At 40.8% G+C, this 19,512-nt stretch overlaps 1 protein-coding gene across 3 annotated transcripts in view; it reads left to right on the forward strand.

The window, feature by feature from the left end:
* CABIN1 (calcineurin binding protein 1) overlaps positions 1-19,512 on the forward strand; it is a 106,301-nt gene that overhangs the window by 72,402 nt on the left and 14,387 nt on the right. For all 3 annotated transcript variants that reach the window (XM_066331188.1, XM_066331190.1, XM_066331189.1), the window contains exons 31-35: positions 4,116-4,279; positions 6,277-6,373; positions 7,594-8,235; positions 8,692-8,766; positions 18,384-18,672. In XM_066331188.1, the coding sequence (XP_066187285.1) occupies positions 4,116-4,279; positions 6,277-6,373; positions 7,594-8,235; positions 8,692-8,766; positions 18,384-18,672 (1,267 nt within the window). The remainder of the gene's footprint in view (positions 1-4,115; positions 4,280-6,276; positions 6,374-7,593; positions 8,236-8,691; positions 8,767-18,383; positions 18,673-19,512) is intronic.

Below are 19,512 nucleotides of genomic sequence, written 5' to 3' on the forward strand. Positions count from 1 at the left end.
CTCATGATTTTGAAATACTGTATGGGTCACTGCATTATTAATTGGTGCCTTCATTGAACCACTTAATTAGTTTGTTTGCTAGTTCTGTCATACTTTCTAGAAATCTTGAAGTAATATTTAAATTGTGCTTATTTTTACTAAAGGCTCTTAGCAGGACATTACTGAGACCAACAAATGAAGAAATGTTTGGTTTTAGTTTGGTCACTTGGAATCCAGTTTGTTGTCTGTAGTGCGACTTGAACTTCCAGGACCCCTTGAACAAGAAAAAAAGAATGAAAAAGAGAGAGCTAAGTAATGGGAAGTCTTTATTTGCATTGTGTGGGTTTTATGTGTTTGCTTGTTGTATGTGAATTGGATCATCTGAAGCATGACTTGCATTTCTCCATTTCGTTGAGAAGCGAAGCCATGGAGCAGTGAGAGAGTAAAGTTTGATCTGTGCTTAGAAAATGGCTTACCCTGGAGCTGTGCCGTGGCAGCAGCAGCCATCCCCAGGGAAATTGGGGTTTGCTGGGATCTGTCAGCCTCTCCTCCTCTGAGAGGCATTCCTAAACCCCAGGGAATCCCCTCCCCTAAAGTTCTGGAGTAAGCAGCGTGGAGGAATAATAAGCACTTCCTTCCTTTCTATTTTCAGTGACTGAACTAGAAAGTACCACAGTGCTGCAGCTCTGCTCACAGCACTGTCCTCTCCTGCTCAGCCTCCTCCTGAGCTGCTTCTGCTCGGGGAGGCAGAGCAGCAATTCCAAGCTGAAAAAGAATTGTAGAAGTGTCATCGGGATTATGGTAGACTGGCTTCATTATTCGGTTTTATATTTAATGTGATGTTCAGTATTAAGTTCTCTGCAGGGTTTTCACTACTCCCAGATTTATTTTTTCCTAGCAGTGTGTGTCAGGCTTCCCCCGCCCCCACTCTTGCAGCGTGTTTGTTTTGCCAGGAAGGCATGGAGAGCAGCCTGATGTTTTGGATCTTGAGAGGCAGTTTGGAGTTGTTGGAAGTGTCTCACTCCTTCCTCTGGTTTGGTGTAAACAGCTCTGCTGGCTGTAGCAGCAGGGAGGAGAACCTTTCAGCAGTGCCAGTGGTGGCCAGCAAACACGAGCAGGCGTTGGATGTAAAATCCTTTTGGGTGACCAGAGCTGGAGACATTTTGTCATGTACCTGAGTAGCCAGAACCAGCAACAAAGCATTTCAAAGACCTGGGAATTGTTGTCACAAGGATCTGCACTCTTCTGTGAGTGTACTTTAAGAGAGGTACTTTGCTAACAAATCTCATTTTCAAGTGATGATATCAAAACTTTAATTTTAGTCAAACTAAATAATATTTCCTGGTCTTCTCCAGGAAATATATCTCCAGGATATCACTTCTTGTAAAGTTATATCTTTACAAACTTTGCATTTGTGTATTTCTTAAGCTTTGTTAAAAATCATAAAAGCCTAACATTGAGCTTCTTATAAAAAGTTGCAGTGTGTGATCTGAATTTAGAGGTGTTGTTACTGAAGTTTATTGGTGTTTAGGAAGAAAAAATTAATACCTGATGGGCTTTGTTAAACTTCTCTTTGGGAGAGATTTAAACAAGGCATTCTTTAGATTCTGACTGAAATCACAGTCTTAAAAGTTCCATATGACTCATGAAATAAACTCACTATAACATTGGTGTTTTGCATATTGCTTAATAAAATCCAGTGATGGAATGAAGATTGCTCTGATGGCAGGTTTCTTTCTGCTTTTGGCTCCAGGCTGCCTGTGGAACAGGCAGGTATGGAACATTGGACCCCTATCTCTGTTGCTGTTTTGCATTTATAAAGCTGCAAGTCAACACATGAAAAGTTAGTGACTTTCCTTTTAAAATCTGTCCTACTTTTTGTAATTGCAGTGGTAAACTTGGGTGTCCCTAATGCGAGTTTTAATTTAACCTCTTCTAATGGGCCCTGTTGAAGAAGACAGCAGCATTCTCCATAATACACAACTTGTTTTTATCTGAGGGAGTTTTTCCTGGCTTTCTGGGTGCAGTTTGTATATTCTGTCGTTGAAAATGGTTCAATACATTGCTGTAATTTCCAGGGTGGCATTAAAATGTGTACATGGGATATGTGAGAAGGAGCTGCAAAATTATTTCCAACTAATTGCAGATACGGTATCTGATCCAAGTGATCCTCCTGATTCAAATGAGGGATGAGATAATGCTGAAAAAGACCAGGAACCTACCTACACATTGGCAGTGTTCCACTCCTACAGTGTGCTGTAGTTGACCATAAATTGTTTTATGTAGTTAAATTGGCTAAGTAGGTTGTTGCAATGTGGTGCCATTATGAGGCATTCACTTGTTTTGGGATTTGGCAGAAACCCAGTTTACATACATGCAGAGAGGCAAAAAATAGCAGCTCCAGAATGTGTGTTTCATCTGTGGGCTGAAAGGAGAGCCATTGTATGGCTTGGGGAAAGAAAAAGCATCTCAATTTAAATAGAAGTATGTGCTGGTTTACAGAGCTGTCACCTGCAGGACCTGTTTGTGCTTGTGAGCTGATGATCTCCCTGAGTGATGAGCTTTTGGCCCCCAGGCCACAGGGGGGTTGGTTGTTGGGCTTGGGAGGAAACGATGGCTGTGCCCCTGGGGCTGGATCATGGTGTGGGTTTGGGTACATTCTGGAAAAGGGAAGCTACAAAAGAGGTTGAAAGGAAGCTTCAGGGAGCAAAGAGGAAGAACAGCTTTATTGTGATCACTAGGGAGTAAGAGTAAAGAGCATGAGGAAAAGCAAGAGCAAGAAAATTTGGCAGATTAGTCTGTGCATTATATCTAGTTGAAGTCACTGTTTTCCATGTAAAGGCACTGATATTAAACCACTAATATCTCTGTGTTGTTTTTTCCTAAGTTCCTATACATCTTATGGAGTGAAACTTGAGATTTTCTGCAGACATGCAAGGGAAGGGTCCATTTGACACAGGGGTTATGGATCTGCTTTTCTGGTCAAATGGCATTTATGATTGCAGTAATCATTTTCTTTGCTTCCACTTTCTATTAAGTTCTGAGGAGTTTTGATCACACTGAAATTAAAGCCAAACAAATCGAAGCAAGACCTTTAAACAAAGATGAAGGAGTAAATATTTGTATATCCTGCTCTCTGAACAGGTTTGGAAAGCCAGACTCCTCAGTCAGGTACTCATATCAATGAGGCTATTCTTTCCTGCTTTGTCACAAAATTGTTTACAGGATCAGAGGATTTTCATCTTAGAAAGCTACTGCAGGAAAAAACTTCAGAACCAAATAAAGCAGGAGGGAAGGATCTGCACTGATGCAGCAGCAGTTTTTGTAAATGATCATAAGACCCATCCTAACATACAAGCATGGCAGTATGTGAAGTTCATTTTTTCAGGTGTGGTTGACTAGGGTGCTGACAGCATCCACAGTAAACACCTGAAAAGAGTCTTGTTAGATGTATTAGACATGGCAAAATCTGAGCTGACTAACCCTAATTAAATTATATTTGCTGTCAGTCTCCAGCCTTGCTCCCTAAAGATTCCCTTGCTCCAGAAATTTAATTAGAAGGATCAGGATGTATGGCCAAGTATTTGAATCTGCCAATGGAAAATGGATTCTGCTGAGGAATCTGATTCTTCCTATTGGGCTGGTTAGTCCACGTGAGCACTGATGATATCAAGGCACTAACCAAGTTCCTAAGATGTTTAGTAACAGGTTATTTGAAGACAGAAACTTGCTCTGACTGTGTATTAACAGCTTTCAGGTCAGGAAAACTTACTTCAAGTTACTCCTTGTTTTTATTGGTACTTGAGCTTTGACTTAAGGCATGTTCATTGACACTGAAGAAAAATGCACAGTATAATTTGGGCTTTGCTTGCCTTTTCTTGGAACAATTCAGAAGCCTATTTAGAAGGTGTGACTTCTATGAGCCTTCCTCTTTTCTGCTACTGACAGCAACCAATTGACTTCAAATCCAGGTCTAAATCCACATCTCACTGGCTGGGGGCCCACAGCTTTTTGTCCGTCCGTTATTCCCCTGCCCCTCAGTGAAATCCAACATGCTGCAGGATCTGACCCATATTTTCATGGCTCTGTCCTTTCCAGTTTTAATTTGAAGCTTTCCCCTTGTCGTCCCTGTGCAGGGAATCTGGCGCATCCCCGTGGATGAGATCGACCGCCCGGGCAGTTTTGCGTCTCATATGAACCGCTCCATCGTGCTGCTGCTGAACGTGCTGGCACAGCTCAAGGACTACAACACCCTGCTCAAAGTCTCATCTATGCTGCAGAGGACCCCTGACCAGGGAAAGTACGATGGATTTCTTCAAAGCCATCGCTTTGTAAAGCTTTTCAGTGGATTTTGTTCGCTGTGTGACTATTTTATTTAAAGCTGTTCTTTGTTTAGGAAAAAAAAAAAAAAGCCTTCAGACAGATTCCCTTGGGAATTGAGTGGAATGATGGTTAATTTTTCTCAGGAATACAATTCTAGAATACAGCCTAGAGTTTCTCTGCCTTTGTGTTGAAACTCAGAGCAGGCATAGAGGTGCTTTAGCAGGCTTACAGAGGTGGTGTGTCACGAGGAGGGATTCTCTGGAGGAGCAGAGTGTGATCTGGGCACCCTCAGCTCGCTCTTGCGTAAGAGCCGAGCACAGCGCGGAGGTCACGGCCCAGCATCCTGCCTTCCTGTAATCCTTGATGGCCTGAACAATGGTTATGTGCCTCTTGGCAGCTGATGCTATTTAAAAAGCTTATCCTGTTCAGGGGTGATCTAATTTTAATTGCATTAACCTTATTTAAGAAAAAAGAAGCTATTAGTGGGAGCTATATATGGACTCGTATCAATGAGAAGACCAAAATAAACATCCAAGGAAAACACTGAAGCAACTGAGGTAAAATTCTAGTAGGTTGTCCTGTGGGAAATGTTGAAATTGGTCTCTGGCAAATGCTTAAGAAATGAAACTTGAATGATTGATGGCAGTAAGTTGGAGGCATTGGAGGTTTCTTCATGTGTTTTTGACTGTGAGTGCATGTGAATTTGCATGGATTGTGGTGTGTCTGGGAATATGTCACCACTTGCTCAGCAAACTTGAAGCCAAAAATACTTCGACTTTTAACGTATCAGAAGAACTGGACCATAGAAGGTTTCAATTCTGTCCTAAGCAAACCCATAGCTGTACTAAAAATATGATGTTATTTGTAAGTCTAGACTGAATTCAAAAAACAAGTAGTTTGACATGTTGGATCAGCTAGTGCCAGCCATGGTGTGCTGCAATTGTTAGAGGAACTTAGAAATGCAGGGTGTGTCTGGTACATGCCTGGAACAACCCTATTTTTTAAAATAGGGGGGGTTTAGTTATTACTGAACTAATGAAGAGTCAGATGTTTATGGTTTGCTTTTTAGACAAAAGATAAAAAACTTACCCATTTAACCTAAAATCATAGAGAGGAAACATTTGTATTTAAAATGTTGGCCTTTTGAATGAAATAGTACCCTTCAGAGTTATTTACTTGATTTCTAGGCATCTCATTAAAACCAGCTAATTTTGAAATAGAAATTAAGTTTTCCATTAAACTTGATTAGGTGGGATTGACAGTTGAAAGTGTTTTGCTTGAAAGCAAACTAAACCATTGTGTCCAAATACACTGAAATTACAGTGCTCTAGTAAATTGAATGAGGCTATAGAGTGAATGTTTTACACATACAATATTTTTTTGTAATGCTAACTAGGAAAAAATGTAGTAGCACACCCATGTTTTAGCTCTAAAAATCCTGGGTTCAAAGGCAACTGACATGATCAAAGAGAGAGGATTTGCTGATGTCCTTAATCTCACATGCACGCTTTATCCAGAACATGAAAATCACCTGAGAGTTCAACATAGCTTTGTGTAACTATAATACTCGTTTTCAAAAAAAGGATTGAATAAAAAGCTGGTATTTGAGGGGCACAGAAGGCTTGATGCAAGAAATCTATAAATCTGGTTGCCTGCTTTGCTCAGGGTTTGGTTGCTTGGTGTCTTTCCATTTCTCCCCTTCCCTCTGTTTGTAGACAGAGCTGTCTTCTGCTTCGTTTGTGTCATCTCTGATGCTTGTGGGGAGAAGTGGAGGGAAACAGAACTAAAGTGTTATATCCCTATATTGTTCTGTTTCAGTATGTACCTGTAGAAGTTTTTTGTTTGTTTCTTGTGTTTTGGAAGTTGTGGTGTTGGCTTTTTTCTTGTTTTTCTTTCAATGTGCTGGTTCTTGCTTTTGGAGTGCTGTAAGGTTTTAGCTGCTAACTTCATTGGTGCTGTCTTGCCGTGGCACAGGAAATACCTGCGGGATGCAGATCGCCAGGTTCTGGCCCAGCAAGCCTTTGTGCTCACAGTGAAGGTGCTGGAGGACACCCTCAACGATCTCACACAGGTGAGCAGCAGTGCACTTCATGGCTGGAACTGAGTAATTGGCTTTTGCAGTGTTCACTTCGCTCATTCCTTAGCTCTCCTGAGACTGAAGGGCTGCATTTATAAGCCCTTCCAATACCCTTTGTTTATATGCCACTACACAGAAAATTTTCTTCCAGTATTGTTTTCTTGGTGTTGAAATTCTGTAACAAATAAAATTTTGAAAATGGATTGCAGTAAGTTTGGTCTGACCATCCCTTAACTTCAAATAACGGTGGATACGTGTAGTGTACAAGAGCTTCGTTTTCAGTTGGAATGTATAGGAAATTTCCTTTCCTTAAAATAAAATTCCTTTTCCTCTTGCAGAACAAACCCAGACAGCTTGGTGTTATATGCCTAGATGCTTTTCACTGCCAGTCCTTGACAGCACCACACTCATTATTACATATAATTATAATCTAGATCTAGTTTTTAAAAGTCATATTGAAGCTAATCAGTTTCTAGGTTAAGGGATCTGGATATTGGAGCTTTACTTGGTAAATACATTCAAGGGAAGTACTTGTTCCCAAGGGTTTTCTAAGTTAACAGACTGTAGGTTTAACAGATGTAATAAAAACATTGTCAAGAACACTGGAACTCTGTATACTAATTAGTTTCTTCATAAATCTAGATGTAAGAGTTGTATCGTTATCAATTTTTGGAAGAAGAGATGATGTACTGAGGTTTTCTACCTCTGGAGCATCACCAAAGTAAAGGTACAAAATGTAAAATACTATAGCAGGGTTTTGCCTACTTCTTGATCTATTAAAAAGGTTATGTAAGAACAACGAAAGGAAAGGTTCTTAAACTTGAGCTCGATCTGCAGCTGCCAAAAGAAACAGATTTGGTTTTGATTTCAGTATGTTAGAAGAAAAACTTGTGCAGTTAAAACCTTGGATTTCATTTAGTTGGATCCCTTAGGATGTACTGAAGTAGTGAGGAAAAATAAACACTGTGGCTTTGGTTTAGCCTGAGCTGTTGACACTTCTCTGTGGTGTTTTCGCATATTAAAATACTTCTAATTGTAAGATTTGTGGCCTGGATTAATTAATATTGAGAAGCAAAAAAGAATAAATGTATTTTCTTCAACAGAAGCAGTAATGAAAGGTACTTGTTAATATTCATGATAGTCACAGCTGTGCTCAAATGCTTTCTGATTTCATTGATAACAGAGAAGAACATTTTGGTTTTTTTTTTATGAAGGTTTCAGAAGATCAGGGTTCCAAGTCTTCTGGCCTTGCTTCAGGAAGGATGACAACAGACGTCTCCAATAAAACTAGTGCTGAAGAGGGGAAGGATGTCCTTCCCAAAAAGCCAGTTCTGTCAGATGGAGTAGTACACAGTACTGAAAATGGAGTGAAGGAAGTGACCCAGGGACAAATTCCCCATGCTATGGACATACTGGAACAAGAGGACAGGAATGACAAGGAGATTAAAGAGCTTCCTGGCCCTGCTTCAGTTGAGCCTATGGATCTTGATGGCTATTCCAATGACCCTGAAAAAATTGATTCTTCGTGTAAACGCGGCGAGCCGGAGCGTCTGCCGCCCGGCAGGAGCTCCAGGGACAGAGCTCCAGAGAGCAGGACTCCAGAACTTTCCTTGGAAGAGCTCAGTATCAGCTCTAAACACCAGCAGCAGGCAGCTAAAGGAACAGTTCAAGCAGTACCTACAGAAGAACCTGTCCAGAGGTCAAGCAGGAAGAGGAAATTACTTGAGGATGTGGAGTCTGGAAAAACACTTCTGCTCGATGCTTATCGAGTCTGGCAGCAAGGTCAGAAAGTTATGGCCTATGACCTGGGCAAAATTGAGAAGATCATGTCTGAGACATACATGCTGATTAAACAGGTATTGTATGATTAATTGTCATTTCTCTGTGTGGCCCCAGACGTGGCTTTAGGATCTAACAGGAATTGCTAAACCAAGCAGTGTGAAAATAGCCCTATATCTGTTAAAAACCTGGGGAGGTAAACACCTCCCAAAGAACCATTCTCTTGACAGGGCCATTGCTGGGGATAAGGGAGTAGGACCCTCCACATTTTGAAACTAAATTTCTGAAATGAGATAAAAGCTGTAGTACCACTTAAGTGGTATCTGTTCAGCTAAATGTTAGTTTGAGTTGAGAGAGCTGGGTATTTATCTTTGGATATGTGCTCCTGAATAACTTAAGGTCAGCATTTTGCTGTAGAACTGCTGCTTGTCCCCCTTGCTCCCATGCTCTATGTCCTCATTTCATCTCAATTTAATTAGATTTATATATGAGCTAAGTAATTATGCCTTCATTGGTTGTGATTCTGTGTTCAGGTGGATGAAGAAGCAGCACTTGAACAGGCAGTCAAGTTTTGCCAGGTGCATATGGGAGCATCAGCACAGAAACAGGTAAGCTCTGAAGCCTTTGAGTGCTGCTGACAAGCTTTTATGAGTCTGTAGAGGCAAATCCGTTGCTGAGTGTCTGCAGCACCTACAAATACCTACTTTTCCTTGTATTGGTGTCATCTAGGATAACTTGGGTTACATTAGTAGGAAGATCATCCCCTTTATTAGGGTCAGTGCTACGGTTTGTGTCAGGCTTGCAGGATAGTATTCATGCCCAAAAGCTGTTGAGGAAACCTCAAACAATCTTCAAATTGAAATATTTATGGCATACTACAGTTTTCCTAATGTCCACATCAGAGCCCAACATTTTGTGGATGGTAATTACTTCTCTCTGCTCCCTAAGGGCTCCAACCTCCTCAGCTCTTGCCTTTCTGGCATTGCACTCTGCTCCAGAGATACCAGATAGATTTTTTTTTTTTTTAAGTCTGTTAAAAACATACTGTTACTCAGTTTGTTTTTAGTGTGTAGTTTCTGGGTTTACACAGCAAACAATTATAAGAGCTTTAGAGGGATCCTTATTTATCAGTCCTTAATGTGAAATCAAGGCCAAGAAGAAAAGTGAATGAATGACATATTTATTGGTATTTATTTTGCAGCCCCAAGGTATTTACTAGATTCTATTTTCCATGTTTGTTCAGTTAAAATATGCTTTTGTATAGTGCATCTCTTAGCAGAGTAATAGGAGAGGATGTAAGAGGAAAGGTAGGGGGTTTATTTTTATTTTTTCATGGAAGTGACTTTCTCCAATTTGTTCCCCTCAGGAAATCACTAACATTGTTCAACTGAATTATAGAAATGAACAGAAATGTCAAGAGAGGTATTTAGTAGAAGTGTTGGCTTGCTTGTAGCTTGGTATTTCATGTTTTAACTTTTTTTTAATAAATAAATGTTAGCTCAGCATGGTAAGTCTTTTTCAGTTTATTTTGGGGAAAAAACCAGACGTCATCACACTGTGATGTATGACTCTAAAATAAAAAGAATTTGCTAGAAAGCTCCTTTAGAAAGTAATGTTCTGTTAGAAGTAATGTACTGTTGCTTTTTTGGATGCGTTCACCTTTTTAGAAAACACTCACCAAATTCTCATGTATCAACTCAATTCCTTGCTGGGCATTCTTGAAGGCTCTGGCAATGTCATTGCTATTCCAGTTCTCCCAGCAGGTCACTGGTTACTCAGGCAAGTGACAAAACACGAGAACAAAAATGAGAAAAACTTACACATAGACTACTCCTGAGAGTAGACACAATAGGTGAGCTAGTATTTACCAGCACTGGAAGCAATAAGATTTCCTGTGAAATCCCTTGAAATAAAACATGCCCCTTAGCATGGTGCACTTGGAAGCTTTCCCTTTTAGGAAGCAGTCCCAGCTAACGAGGTTACTACATCCTGCGCTCTCATTTCCCTCTGCTTCCAGCAGGATCTTGCAGGCTGAGTGGAGCTGCTCATCCAGCACTGTGAATTAGTGTGGAGACACAGGAATAGCCACTCTTGTAGACATCTGTCTGTTTGCAGCAGACTGAATCTTGTTTTATTTAAAATTGGCAAGTATTTGCCTTCTGTAAGCAAATGATGTCATCTGCAGAGCTGCTGCAGCCGGGGGAAATGCTTTGTTCCTGGAGAGTTTGAGTGGGTTTGCAGGGCCTGTGGTTCTTCAGTCAGTCAGCCCAAGAAATTGACAGTTAAAAACAAAAAGGGCACAAAATTCACCTTGATACAGATGTCTTTCTCACTTGGCTGTTGCATTTTAAAGTTCCAGATGTTGCATGCTTTCTTTATGAAAGTTTTTACTTGCTACTAAAATTAGGCATTACTTAAATTCTGGCTTTTCAACTTTCTTCCAGACCAGTCAGAGTTTCTAACCTAAATATTTAATAACTGTGTTAAAATCTCCTTCTCTGCCCCTCCAGGCACGAGCAGGAAACAACAGAGTAATCAGTAAGTGGAACTGGACAAAGTGGCTCCTTACACTTCTGTGAGGAGATCTAATCCTTTTAATAGCTTGGCAATGCTGTGACCCTTTGACTTGGTTTCACAAATCCTCTCTAGTTGTTATGAGTGATGCATTGCTAACATGTTTCCAGCCAATGAGAGGCACATCACCTACAAAGTCAGCTAAAAACGTGAGAAGTGGCTCAGAAAGGTTGGCTTCCAGCTTTGAAGAAGGCAGAAAGAGTCAGTGGTACAAAACCTTGCCATGATAAGTTCCAGTGGAGAAATTGGAGTGTTTTCCATGGGGAGATTCCAGTAATTGATAACAAATTGTGTTCTAGGTAAAGTGCTGGGACATCTCTTTCAGTATTCAATATTGCTACTTTTTTTTTTTTAGTGATATACTCAATTTCTCACGTTTTTGTTCACAATTTACAGAATGGTGATGCAACATTTTTAAGTGCTGATATTGATGCTGTTGTGGAGAAAGGTGTGGCCAGAAGTAATTCCTCCACTTTTCCCTTTAAATTCCTAAATTCCTAATAAGGCTTTTTATATACACTACCAAATGGGCTGAAATCCAGTGGTGGTCACTGGGTCATTAGCTGTAAGTAACTCAGGTTAACTGGAGATCATATGACTTTCTGATCAAGCAGCATTTTGAAGGTTTCTCGTTCTTTTCTTTGATTTTTGTGTCTGAGAATGTTATCTAAAAGATGTGCAGAGATCCTGGAAGCAGTCATCTATTGCTCTGAGTTATATTTTTAGTCTTGCCAACTGTGATTTTCATATGAAATTAATGGTCCCTGGAAATGGAGTATGAAGGAGGCCTTGTTGAGGGAGGATGAAAGATTGAGGCAGACTGGTTTGATTTTGAAGTAGCCTTGTACTTATGTACCTGGTTCTGAGGACTGAGGAGGGCACATGTTGGCAGAAAGCAGTTATAAAGATTCTAGATAATTAGAGAATTCCTAATAAGCCTTTCCACTGACTGCCTAAAATTGCTCTTACTAAATTCTTCATTTTATGCTGTTGAGGACATATTGACATGGGAAAGTTATTGCAGTACAAGCTGGGATGAAGCTTTGTATTGCACAGAATATTCTATAAATGCATGTGGGGATGCTTCAGTATAAGAACCCATCTGTCTTCTTTCTCCCTGCAATCTGAAAAGGCATTTTTATTAACGTGGACTTAATATTGAATTTCTTAATACTAAATTACACCTTTCACCAGTGTTCAAAGTCATGATAGTTAAAACTCTGTGGTTGTGTGCTGGGATCTAATGTATCACTAATCCTGAGAACCTAATTTACATAAAACAAATACCTTAAAGCATTGTAAAAATCAACATTGCACACAGGGCTGGATTTAACATCTCTAAAAAATACCAGAGTGTTCAGAGGCAAAGTTCCAAAATGCCACTGAGTCCATGGTCCTGTGTTGTGACCCCTGAGAATATGGGGCTGTGTAGAAAGCCTTGGTAATGGGTAGTGTTGTAGGAGTTGAAATTTCTATTGGCTCTTCAAGGTATAGTATATCATCCAAATGTCATGAGAAGGGGCTATTTCAGCATTGCTGAGTTATTTAAGACTCACTGCTGCCTTAGCCAAAAAATCCTTGCTCTGGGACCAACTCCATCCCTGAAGTGTCAGGGAGAGAAAGGAAATTTTCAACTGCTCTTTTCTGCTCCATCTGCCAGGCCTTGAGCTCTCCCTGCTTACTTCTGACTGCCCAAATCTTTCCTTTCACCTTTTCCTTCACTCAGCTCTTCCACAGTAACACCGTGGCCACCTTCTCCCCCCTGGCTATGCCAAACTCCAAGTGCTCTCCCCATTTCCCTGTCTCAACCTGCAGTCAAAACACATCAGCACATTTCAGTGTCAGCTCTAATTAAAGCTGATGCTTCATGAAGCTACCAGCAGAATCAAAACAATGAATTTAATTCTAAACACAATCAGGTTATGCAAACGAGCCTTTCAGGCTCCTGGCAGGCTGCCAGGGTGAGCCCCAATTTTATAAAGTTTTGCTGCTCCTGTGATGTAGAAGTGGTAGTTCTGAGGGAAGGTGCTGGTTTATGCCCTTCTCTAGTCCCAGAACAGGTAACTGGGGTCTTGTTTTCTCCATCCACACGTTTACCTCTTCCCAGGGCTGGTGATGAGCAGTCTGAATCCACAACCTGGTCTGGAAGGGTTTGATGGGATCCTTGGTGGGTTTGCTCTCTGAGGGCTGTGCTGAAAGCACACACAGCGAGCTCAGGTTGATCTGGGCATGGCTCTGATGATGGTGCAGTCCCTGTGTTGGACCTTACAGTGACTGAGATGTCACTTGGAACGGGAGAACGTTCTCTTCTGTGAGTGAAGCTAGAGGGCACTCCCATGGATTTTTCCCCTTCTGCTCTGGAATGCAGTCAGCACTGCAGTGACATGGGCTCTCAGGCATTTTTCTTCAAGGAGAAAACTTGAGAGTGACTTGTTTGAACTGCCTTGGGTGTCTAGAGCGTTTTCTTCTCGAATTCTCACATTAAAAAACCCCCACAAAGCAACAAACCACCAAGCTGTTCTCTTCAGGAAACTGCTAAAAGCCTTCTGTAAAGGCACTTTGCTGGGAATGGGAGGAGATTAGGAGAATATTAAATAATTAGAAAATAATCATCTTCTACCTCATGTGTTTTCTCCCCCTTTTTGTTCCACCCACATGCTGCTAATTTTCATCTTTTCTTCCTGCACATCAAGACGTCAGAGACTGCTTACAGAAAAAGTTGTTTTTCCTGAGTTGTCTGTATGCTTTATTAATGCAGCAAAGATGACAAGCAAGGAGGGGGAAGGAGGAGGTGGGGATGGGGGGGACAAAAGGACGAGCTCTTTCATGGTCTCCTACCAAAGGGTGACCATTTTGTTCACTGTTGCATTTGGCAGTTGCCATGGCATCCCCCTCTCACTCTATCCTGGAGGTGTATTCTTGATATAATTAACAGCTCTCCTCCTTCTGTCTCCTGCAGAAAGCAATCATTAAGTGAACATGAAGGAAAGAAAAGACACTTTTTATCTTTTACTTTGTGTATTAATGTTTTTCATTGTGCTACCTGGTCTCTCTTGGTCCAATAATGATGTTTTTGTGGATGGAAGTGTTGCTGCAGTCTGGCTGCCTGTGTAGAGCAGGACATTTGTGTTAATGAGGGATTTAGTTAGGCTAGAGTTCAAGCATATGTATGTAAACCTTTCTTATTTTCAAGATGTAAACTGGTCTTGAGAAATACAAGGTTCTTCAGAATCTTGATCATGGATATTGCTGGTATTTCTGATGCACCTAAGAAGAAAACTTCCAAATGAGATTTTTATTTCAAATGCTGCTGTAGAGAGATTGATGGTAAAAAACCAGAATATTGAACAGGAGTTTGAGTGATAATACTGTGGAATGTGGCCAGCATATTGTTCAGGCAGTTTGTGTGACAGCTTCAGGCTTTGTGGGGACGTGCTGATGTCCTCCTAAAAAGGCACACCTTTGTGTGAGAGGGGTTTGACTTCAGTCCCACTAGAGTCCTCAACTCAGGCATGGGAGTAATTGGGGAAAAAAAAAAGTCACAAGGAAATGTTATGTAACAGTTGCAGTTGCAGCATCTTTCATTAGGAAACTTTTCTTGGGAAAACTGTCACTTTCCCTTTCTTCAGAACATTTGGTTGGTAATTTTTCCCACAGCCACAGAGCGCTGAGCCCTCCCAAAAGCAGGAGCATTAAAGTTCCTGTAGGATTTCTTTGTTTTTCAAAATGTGTTTTAAAAAAACCAGCAAGTATGGTAAAAATAAACCCTTGGTCAGGTTCTCTGGTTTATGACTTCACAGGCTACAAAGTAAAATTTGTGTTTTATCTTAATGTTGAATTTCTTCTAGCCGCTGCTGAAGTGCCTCACTGGGAAACTGTAGGAAGCTATTTTTCCCAGTAACATCTGTGAAAAAAGTCTGCACTTCTGCTGATAATTTTATTGGTGGGAGGCTGTCCCAGTGCTGGATTTCCAGCATTTTCCTTATTTGTTTTACATCAGCTTTCAGCATGGGAAGGGTTTGTCCATCACCTCTGTGAAGCTGAATGAACTCTTTGAGCAGTGTGGTGAAATAGTCAAGGTTCTAACAAATAAAGAGACTGATTTTGTAACCTAAGTCAGAAATAGTCACAATTCACACATCCATCCATCCTAATTACTCATTTATATTTCAGCTTTATACATTCTTCAGAATGAAAACCAGTTTTTGCTCGGTTTTTTACAGAAGAGAAATAAGATAGTGGGCTCTTTATGGAACCAGTGGATCATCCATGCCAACTCATTTGGATATTAATAACAAGCCTCAAATATTCCTTCTATCCACTTTGGTATTGTGGTCAATACAAAAGTAGTACTGCATACCCTTCAGTACCTCTTTTTTCTTTAAATCTAGAATGAAGTCCAGTCTTGACTAGAGGAACCTGTAATTACAATGAAAGACAGGGAGAAGTCAGATAAAAGAGTTTTTATCTTAATTCAGTTATATTCACATGTTCTGTAAGTGATACTAAATGTAAGAAAATATTAATTTCTTCTTGGTGACTAAAGCCACTAGAGGCACTGAGTGTGGTGAGATGGATTGGGAGGGGGAAAAGGAGTTCAGACTGAGTCAGAACTGACTGAGTTTTGGCTTAGTACCACAGCAAAGTGAAAACTAAAGAATAATCTTCTGATGAGAAACCACATAAAACACTGCTAAAGGTATGTCACTGCCTCTCAGTTTCCTACTGTCTGTCTGTGGAAAACAGTCTTTGTTATGCCTTACTGTTGGTTTAGCAGTAGATAGATGAATGTAAAAGGCTTCTGGTAAATCCCAGACTTGCTGTAGTGAGTTTTTCTGGGTTTATTTCTCAGCTGGGTGTTACAAGGTTCTGTGTTTTCCTGGAGATCTGCAGGATGATGAAATGTGGCCCCAGAAATTCTGAGCAGTGTAGTTAGTGACACTCCCTGAGCTGGCTCTTGTGAGTAGCATCACTTACTGATCAGAGGTGCTGGAATCCTTTCCCCTACACTAAACCCAAAATCTTTTAAAGAGCCTGTGCCTCACTGTCGTGCTCATTTTAGCTTTGTGCTTGCAGCTTTTGGATGGTCTTCAGTTTCTGAGGGCAGTAAAAATACATAAAGCAGCTTTAAATTCCTTTTCTTAAGGCTCTGTGAGTTGCAGAGTGCACAGTAGCCAACAATGCAATGGGATTTTTAATGCTTGGCTCTGATTTTAAAGAAAGCTTTCTCCTTTTTCTTCCACCCCCACCCCCTCTTTCAAGAAAACAACCGTCAGTGTGACATTTTTATATTTTTCCTCCCAAAGTCATTGTTTCATTGGATTGAAAAGAACCTGTTCTGTTTACAGCAGCCTGAGACAACTCTTCACCAGGTCACATCTGGAAAGTTCCTTTTATACTATAAACACAATAATCTTTGGGTTGCTTTCTTTTGTATAAGGCTGCACCTTTTTGATTACACATTAGAATTTTTGGTCATGGTTTTCCTGAGTCAGAAACATTGTGTTAGTTTCAGCTTTATTCTTTTTTGTAAATAAAGTGTTTCAGTCCTCTGGAAAAACAGCTGGGATATTTCATCCTGGTGAGGAGAAGAATGATGGAGGATAAGGTTATGGAATTGTGGTCTTCAGCAGAAAGGAAGGAACCAGACAAGAGGCACCATTTAAAGCTGCAGCAGGAGAAATTTGGATGAAGTGATTGGAAACAAATGTTCACTGGAAAGGTGGTAAAACACTAGAAAGGGGCCTGGAGGGGCTCTTGAACCTCCTTCCTTGGCAGAATTTGGACTGGGCTGGCCCTGGGCCCCCAGGAAAGTGATGGAACTGGGAAGTCAGCTCTGCTTCGAGCAGAAGTTGGGCTGGAGACCTCCAGAGGTCCCTTCCAGCAGCAATTACACCGTGGGGGTTGCACGCTCTCATAATTTCTTGTCTGAATACCATCCAAATGCTGCTGAGTTACTTTCCAAATGTCCCCTTTCTGGCTCTGCAAATAGCTGTGCATTCTTCTAGAAATCCAGTTTGAGGTGCAGATCCATTTTTAACATGGATGTACCTTCATGTGTTTCTCAAGAAGAAATTTGGGTACAACACAAGCACAGGAATGTCAGGTTCTACATCATCCATTATGCACATTAATGAAGTACATGGGTGTGAAGGGCTTTCCCTTTAAATCACAGCTGAAAACATTTCCTCAAGTGATCTCACTCCTGGCTTAAGGCTTTCTTCTGCAGTTTAATTTCCCTGAGGTTTGTGTGATCCCATTTGTCTGTCAAGACCTTTCGTTTTGGAGCTGATGCTTTAAGCATCAAGAAACTTGCTGCTTTCAGATGCAGGATTGACCTTTTTTTGATCCAGTGTAGTAATTGTTGTGAATATGGCTGCTGGGTTGGTTGGTTTTTTTTTATGTACACATAGAATCTGGCAGGTTTTAATTGTATGCTTTTTTAGAGATTGATTAATCAAGTTCAGGAACTTCAAAAATACATTCTGCCAATTATTTTTTTAAATGTACTTGTGTGCTCTCTACCTTTGAATTTTAAGTATGCATTTTCTCCACCTGAAAGTTCCTCTGTTCTCAGTGAAATTTTACTGACATTTCTGCCTTTGTAATAAATCTTTGGTCATCTAGGACGTTAGGGTCCAATTTGATTTTACTTTGGACAGCTGAACCCTGTTTCTTTTTCAGACATTCATACTCTCATCACCATGGTTAAAATGAGGGTGTTCTTTTTTTTCTTGGTAGAGGTCTGAAACAAACAATTAAACATCTGAGAATTCTATCTAACTGCATCTTTTATGGTCCAATAAATCTCTATTAAATGAAGACTGTAAAGAGTGTAAAATAAATGCTTTCTGTGGCTTCACAAGCAAGAATACTTTATTTGATTACTGATAAGAGTTATAGAGAAGATATTCATTTTATGGGTACTTTTATTCCCTTCTTTGGTGAATTTATGTCCCGTTTCTACCTTCTGTCTATATAATAAATGGCACTGCATTAAACTTTTAGCACTGGCTTTGGAGATGAGCGTTACTCTTGGTGCCTCTCTTACTTGTGCACAGGCAGAAGATCTTCCCAAGCCTGTTTCAGCTGGACCTTGGTGTTACTCACTTCTGCACTTGTCAGGAATTTATGATTTGGAGTTCTGCTGATCTCTTATTCCACAAGCGAATACATTTTTCTATTTTCTCCATTTCTTCTCACACATTCACTAAGAATTATTTCTTGTGATAATTTGCAAAGTCTCTTTAAAGTGCTGCAGATCTGTTTGTTCAGGTCAAGTACTTGTCAACGTATTTTTAAATGAAATAAATATGTTTATGTTTCCAGGAGGTTGTAACTCGGCTTAATTACAGAGTTTAGGAAAGGAAAGTATGTTGTGTTGTGAGGGATGTGTTAAATGAAACTTTGTGAATGTGAATAAGTGTTCAAGTGCTAGTTTGATAAATAGACCATAAAGGATAGGAAAATAACCCATAAAGGAGAAAAGATTTCTTTAGAATAGCGATGGAATCACTGTTACATTGTATTCACCTAAAAGAGAGCGTTTGCTGTGTATAAAATGTGCTGCCTGCAGCCCTCCCTGGAGCAGGTAGCACAAGTCAGTGACATGCGGTGACATTCTCTCACCACTGCCCCTCTCTCTGTGCAGTCCACAGGGGAGGCACCCACAACCCCAAAGCACACGAAGGACAACCGAGAGAGCTTCTTCCCAGTAGCACCGGCCACGCTGCATCCCACCCCAGTGAATCCAGACACTGTGACTCCTGAGAACCTCCTGAGACTGAACGACCTGCATTCCAAATCCAAACCAGCCTCTTCCTCCTCCTCGTCCTCGTCCTCGTCCTCGGCGCCGCCGTCGCAGGAGCCGCAGCGGGAGCAGGAGCAGCCCCGGGGCCAGAGCTCAGAGCCTGCCCCCGCCATGGGGGATGCTGCCCAGGGTAAGTCTGAGCCAGGGAGAGCCTTCTGGCCCCTCTCCTCCCTTTTCACTGCTGACTCAGGGCCTCACTTCTGCTCCTGGCCCCTTCTCTGATGGCTACACCACGTTCAAAAGGCGACACAGAGTTTTGGCTTGGCCCTGAGGTTTCAGTTCTCTGTGCTGGGCATCTGCATGATCCAATACAGACTGTAATTTGTAGGATTGATTAAAAGAGTGACCACTCTATATAACTTACGTGTGAAATCATGAAATAGCAGCCTGATGCTAGTCATCTCTTTTAGAGAATTGAAGTCTTTAGCAGCATTAAAAGTAAAATTTTCTTTTCTTCAGTGAGTTGAGGATCCAGTTCTTTTAATATTTTAAAAATTTTAAGGTATTTTAAAGTGATTACAATTAAAATAAACTGGTGAGCAACTTACATCTGTCTTAGAAGTGCTTGATTAGCATAATTAGCTGCACAGCTCACTGCCCAGCGTATGTGAGTGTGGAGATAGATAACACTGATGAACAAGATTCTACATGGTGGAAAGTTAGCTTATCATCACTATTAGGTTTTACATTTCAGAAAAGAAGCATCTGACAGGACCAGCATGTTGGAATGTGTTATTTATAGCCCTGGTGTGGTTATGTGCCAGGTTAGAGCCCAGGAAAGATTTGAAGAAACCAAACAAATATTTATTCTATAGGATGATTGTGTGATTTGTTTATGATTGTATTATGCAATTGGTCCTATACAGTTTTCTAGATGAGGAAGGAATAAATGTGAATGCTATCATTTGCTTTACTGCTGTCATGGCAGGCTTGTAGGAGCTGAAAATTCTCTGTGCTGGGCAATACTGAC

The sequence above is a fragment of the Sylvia atricapilla genome, chromosome 17 (assembly GCF_009819655.1).
Source record: "Sylvia atricapilla isolate bSylAtr1 chromosome 17, bSylAtr1.pri, whole genome shotgun sequence".
Taxonomy (NCBI): Eukaryota; Metazoa; Chordata; class Aves; order Passeriformes; family Sylviidae; genus Sylvia; species Sylvia atricapilla.